The sequence below is a fragment of the Acipenser ruthenus genome, chromosome 26, assembly GCF_902713425.1.
Source record: "Acipenser ruthenus chromosome 26, fAciRut3.2 maternal haplotype, whole genome shotgun sequence".
Taxonomy (NCBI): domain Eukaryota; kingdom Metazoa; phylum Chordata; class Actinopteri; order Acipenseriformes; family Acipenseridae; genus Acipenser; species Acipenser ruthenus.
In genome coordinates, this window is record NC_081214.1 from 20,278,948 (window position 1) to 20,285,195 (window position 6,248).

General features: G+C 40.1%; 1 protein-coding gene across 1 annotated transcript; it reads right to left on the minus strand.

Moving 5' to 3' along the window:
* Positions 1-1,460: 1,460 nt before the first annotated feature.
* Positions 1,461-3,580, minus strand: LOC117412472 (syntaxin-1A-like). The gene has a single exon (XM_034020926.3). The coding sequence runs from the start codon at positions 3,504-3,506 to the stop codon at positions 2,622-2,624; it is 885 nt and encodes a 294-aa protein (XP_033876817.2). The 5' UTR covers positions 3,507-3,580; the 3' UTR covers positions 1,461-2,621.
* Between the last annotated feature and the right edge of the window lie 2,668 nt (positions 3,581-6,248).

Here is a 6,248-nt window from a genome sequence, read left to right on the forward strand (position 1 = left end):
AGAATCTCAAAAGGCACCTTGGTTTTACGCACTGCCTATTTTCATTGATCAACATTTTCTATTACTAAGTCTTAAGATGGAAAGCAATTACAGGTTGCTTTCCATCCCCAACAACCCCCCAACCCACAATAATTTAGCCCAAGGATCAAATTAGAGTGCAATATCTTATCATATATATATATGTATATATATATATATATATATGTATATATATATATATATATATATATATATATATATATATATATATATATATATATAAACAGTGAACCCTGGACACAGTGGTCTGTACTCTTAAGGTACTGAGTAGTAAATGTTAGTACTGCAATGGGATTACAAGGAATAGACAAAAAGAGACCCCTCCTAGAACTCAGTGTGGGTGTGTGTAAGGAATTGAAATGGTTAACACCTCTTTCCAGCCAGTCCTCTGTGAATTATCAGTAATCAGTACTATCAGCCCTCTATCAAAGTCTGGAAGATTTGCAGTCTTGCCTCTTTGATTGTGACTCAGGGATTGGAGGGCCAGCTGTGATTTAATCTTAGGTTTACGTGTAGATGCGGCATGCATTTGCCTCCTGCTGTAATGAAACCATGAGCTACAGGTGGCAAGTCCTGCTCCTGTACCAGCATGCTAATCCTGTCTGAATGCAGCCCTGTAGCTCAGTAAATGAGAAGTACAGCTTTTTAATAATGTCAAGCATTTCTATTATATACAGTTTACAACCCTTTCCAGAGTAAATGCGTCAGAAAAGTGCTTCCTGAAACAGAAAAGAATAAATAAAAAGACAAATTAAAAGGCCAAACTCTGTTCCTGCCTTTAAAAAAGCAACTAGTGCCACCTCCTGGTATAGCTAGATATTGCAACAGGAGCAGATTCATTGCCAAAGGTATGCATTAAATAAGTATAAATGTTACAAAAACACCAATTTTCTTGAACTTTTGAAATCCTAATAAACACAAAAAAGGTTTTTGGCTGTGTTGTGGGTAGAATATGATTTCTGTGTTACAATTCTGTTTGTTGGTAAAAGATCCTCTTAATTCTAACCAACAACTTAGGCACATTTGTGTCCTTAACTTAACATTCCACATTATCTGTAACTTGTTTTGAGACTATCAGTTTGATTTCCTTTTACGACAATAGTGCAAATTTCAATTTATTGTACAGACCTTGATAAATTGGTCACTCACAGGTCTGGAAACACCTTAACCAAACAAGGATACACAAACAACGATTAGGAGAACTACGTACTCAAAAGCAAGAAACATGAGAAAGGCTGATGCACTTATTTTTCCAACAAGACATTTGTTTTAGCTTAATCAAAAAAGCTCCTAACATAATATATATTAAAAAAAAAAAAAAAAAATGATAAAGGGTTATGCATTTTTAGAATCTCCCAATAAAAAAACTCAGGAATATTTACTTTGGCAGCTTTTTTATTATGCCTATAAATAACGCCAAACAGTATTACTTGCACCTCGTCACCAAAGATAAGGAACTTGAAAGCTTTATCCAAAACTTGAACTTATTAAAATGTTTGTCAACTAGAGTTAAAAGTTTGCTGTTTTGGAAACAACCACAAGTTGCACAAAAGGTAAGTAGCTTCAAGTGTCATTTTCAGTTTGTTTTGTAAAGACATTTGTTATTGAACAATTTCTTCAGTTTGTTAATGGAAAGTCGATTCCACAGAACACATTTTAATAAATGATCATATTTACACCCAGACCCCTTTGTTTATGCCTTACCCTTCAAATGCTTATATACAAAAGTCCTTCTACATAAAGTCCTTTATTCTTAAAAGTACTGTGAACACAAAGCAGGCTGCTTGCTAATTCCTCCATCTGTGATCTTTCAAAGCCACACTTACAGCACAGCATTTGTAACACATGTGTCACAGTACAACACATCTTAACCTTAGAAAATACCTTTTTTATGATACGGTAGGTTGAATTGAGCCCAGATCCCATTCCCAGAACTAGCAATTAATCCAGTATCTGCGAATGTCAATAAATATCACAGCTCTGCTTGTGTAACCAGTGATAGAAATAGCAGCAGTTCCACATCAGCAACAGCAAACATCTTTGTGCGCTGCTTTGTAAAGCTGTCAGATGTCACAGTTGTGTAAGTTGATTGCCCATCATCGTTATCTCCTTTCACTGCACTGTGGCTCAGTCTCCTTCAAACACTTCACTCAAGTAGTATAGGGGAACAGGGTTTCTCAATGGGCCATTAGGTATCAATCAGTGTGGGCTAGAGGCAAGTGGCTTTAGTCCCCCTTGCATTTTAGCAGCACATCACTTTAAAGAATAACCATGGTGATCATATCACAGGATTGTCAACAATACCCTTCCTGCAGTATAGTGGGAGAAATGATCCACTACCACTTGTCAGTACAAAACAAGAAGCTTGACTTATAAGAGCTGTTTTCGGTTAGGTCACAGTGAGCAAGACCTGTTTTGTGGAATCCTTACCAGCTGTTGTCATCTGCAGTCTGCTGAGATACAGGAAGAGTTTAGGTGAAAGGTAGGAGAAAAGCAAGGTTGCCAAGAAGGATCTCACCCCAAAAATAATAAATTAAAAGCTTTTCATACAAAAGGGAATTATCTACATGGTTTCAGCTGGTTCAAGGCACCACCCTGGACACACAAGAGAGACAAGCGCAGCAGGCACACATCCCCAGCACGGCCGAGAAGACTGCAGCGATGCGGGACTGTCTCTGGTACTTGAGTGCCTTCTTCACCTGCTCGTTGGACTGGCTGATGTAGTCCATGGCCTGAATGACGTTGTGCTCGATGTTGTCCACCATGCCCTGCTGCTCTGACACCAGCACCTCCAGGTGGAAGAAGAGCCTGTGGAGCTCCGAGATTTGGGCTTCCAGGGCCAACAGCTGCTGGTGGCGTTCATGGGCCAGGGCCAAGTGTTTCTGGGCTTCCAGGACGTGGATGTCAGAACCCACGATCTGGGGTGCTGAAGGACTCTCCACCAGCATCTGGAGGTCCTCCTCAGCCAGCTCCAGCCCGGCCAGCTCCGTCTGCCTCTTAATCTGCTCCTTCAGCCGGCCAACGTATTCCATCTCCTTGGCAAAATGGCAGACCATGATCTCCTTGTGGCGCTGTGCCAGGACATTGAACTGACACTGTCGGATCCGTCCCTCGACATACATCCCTTGGAAGGGGGAAGCCTCCTTCATTTGTCCCAGATGGGCTTGGATCCCCTTGGCCCGCCCAGTGAACTCATTCTTTAAGTCCCCCAGCAGCTTCTTCTCAGCGCTGATGGCTTCCATTGCAGTGCTGCACAGGACCTGCTCCTGCTTCTTGGCAATGTCCTCCGAGATATCTTCAAGCCCATCCAGTTCTGCTGCAATATCTGAGACCGTCCGGAAGAATTCCTCCATCTCCTTTGCCACTTCTTCATGGAAACAGGGGTTATCGTACCCCGGGAAGTCGTCATCTGGAAAGCCTTCATCATCCTCCCTCAGGTTCTTCAGCTCCTCCAGCCTATCCTTCATCTCCTAGTTTAGTGAGCGCTCTCCCTGGATCTTGTTTTTGCAGGAGAGGCCGTGAAGGAATCTGTTCAACTGGATTTTCTCTTAGAACAGCATCAGGATGTGTGTGCTCCACCCCTTATGACATCACAAGCTACTTGTTGCTCTCTCTCTGGAGCCCGACAAATATTGACAGAGCCTGCAAAACACGTAGACTGTTTGCTTTCAGTGTCACATGACCTTTTAGCACAGGTTGGGAACAGCTTGCATTGCTAAAGTGGCAAGTGCACACCACAGCTGGCTGCACAGCTATTTTAATGTTTCTCACAAATTTCCTTGGTAAAAGCAATAGCCCACCCCCTTTGCTTATAAAAATATATAACAGTTCAGGTTGCAGGAGAATATTTCTCCAGATTTTTTTGTAATCATTTCAGGCAGCTACAAATGGTCAGAGTAAATGAATGCACCGACATCAGGTTATAGTTAATAAGACTGACAAGTCAGAGGACATCTCCAAAACTTTTCATTTAAATCAGAGAGGAATAATAATAATAATAATAATAATAATAATAATAATAATAATAATAGGAGAAATATTAAACTAGAAATCACTCAAGAAAGTAATTTGTTTAAAAAAAATGTATTTGTCAACTTTAATTTATAATAGAAAGAATTTTCTAACAGGAAATTACAGTAAACACCTCACTTTAGCATATTGACATAACAGGTGTAGTAACATTCTCCTATCTATAGTGTCAGTTAAATATCCACTGCTCCCTTTAGTTGTATTTTTTTGTGTTTATGTTTTAATACTGGTAAAACACAACTGAGCAGGCCAATGCTCCACGTGATACTTACTGAATTTCAAAGGTTTGAGAATGAATTGCTTTGGAAATGCTTACAGTTTTTGAATAGCATCATGTGTACTCCAGAGTGTAACTATTTAACCCGTCCCCTGCAACACGTTGCCCCTTGCGGATGTAAGAAACAGCACATTTATTATTGCTGTTTGTACTTCCACTAGGGACAGAGTGGTGCAAATGGACAGCTTCATAGTTACCGCCTATGGAACTGGAGATTAGACATTCTATTAAGGCCACAACAGGATGTGATGACTGAAACATAAATGACATGCTAATGTTAATCCAAATACATTAGTCTGATATTCCACATCCATACCAAGTAGCTCTTTAAGTCCAGATACAAAATCAACCAATATGAAATGAGAGGGCTGCTCCACAGTACCTTCAAACCGATGGGAATAGGACTGACCTACACACTTAAAGTAGACAATAAAGGGATTTTCATAAGAGCCAGTACATCTTTATCAGCCTGTCCAAACAGTGTGCTTAGAACACTTAGCCTTAGCACATGTTTAACAGCTTATCTGCAAATACTTACAGTTACTGAAAATTGAAACTATTTGCTTTACTGCAACTACAATTACCTGAACCTTAACAGTCTGTTCTATACAAATAGGTTTGAAAACAGCACAAACACTTGCCGCCTGGTAACACAATAGACCTGTGTAACGGCTCGAGGTGACTGAATTCAGAGAAAAGAGAATGGGAAAGTAAATATAATTCTGCACAACCATTCATTTGAGGGAATGCAATCGTGAAAGGGCAGCGTTAACACCAGCACAATTACAACACTTTCCAAACTGAGGACAAGAAATGTGCAGCAAATCCAATACCTGCCCTGGCTATTGCTACTGAACTGTTACATGTAAATATCATTCATATTTTATATAACAGTCATTTAAGGATGCTGTTGCGTTGGTGGAAATGTGATGATGTGGGGAGGAATCTCCTTTAACACAAGAACACCTTTGGTGCAGATTGAGGGCAACCTTACTGTTCAGCAATACATTGACAAAGTCCTTGAGGCAACAGCTTTTCCATTCCTGCAAGCCAATCTGGAAGTGTCGATTTTCCAGCAGGACAATGCAGGACCACACAGTGCTAGGATTACAATTGCATGACTTCAAGAAAAAAATGTCAAGGTCTTGCAGTGGCCAGCTCATCTGTAGGACCAAATGGCCAGTGCCATCCACAGGAGACAACCGCGACCAGCCAACCTTTGCCAGCTGACTGCAGCTGCACAGGAAGAGTGGCGGAATATCCCACAGCAGTCTATCCAGAGGCTGATCAGGTCTATGCTTCAATGCTGCCAGGATTGTGTTAATGCTCAGGGAGGTCATACCGGATACTTGTAATGTTTTCATTTTGACAGTATGTCACATTTCATACTGAAAATGTAGCATGATTCTTTGATCTGTATTTTTGTTCACATTTTCTGTAATTTTGTTTGATATCTATGTTTAAAATATTGTTGCATTTCTTTTATATATATATATATATAATGTTCTGTAATCGTGAATGGTTATCAGTGTTATAATACAATCTTAACATGATGAAGGCTTTACCTGTTTGTCTACCCAACACACTGGGCCATATTTTTTAAAGCCTTTCTTCCAATCTAACTTTTTTTTTTTTTTTTTTTTAATTCTGTCCCAACCCCAACCCCAACCACTAAGTGATACACCTACCTTTCATGGTCTCATTAGCACTCTCAAGATTCAAGTAAACATAATGAGATGTTGTTCCATTGTCCTTTTATTTTGTTTGTTTGTTTAATTGTATGGCTACCATAACAGAATAGGTGATCCGAGCAAGGTCAAGCACAAGAAAAAATAAAAACAGAACCTGTTACTAGGCAACTGGAGTTTTAAGGTTCCACCCAGAGGTGGCGCAGGGAATGAGG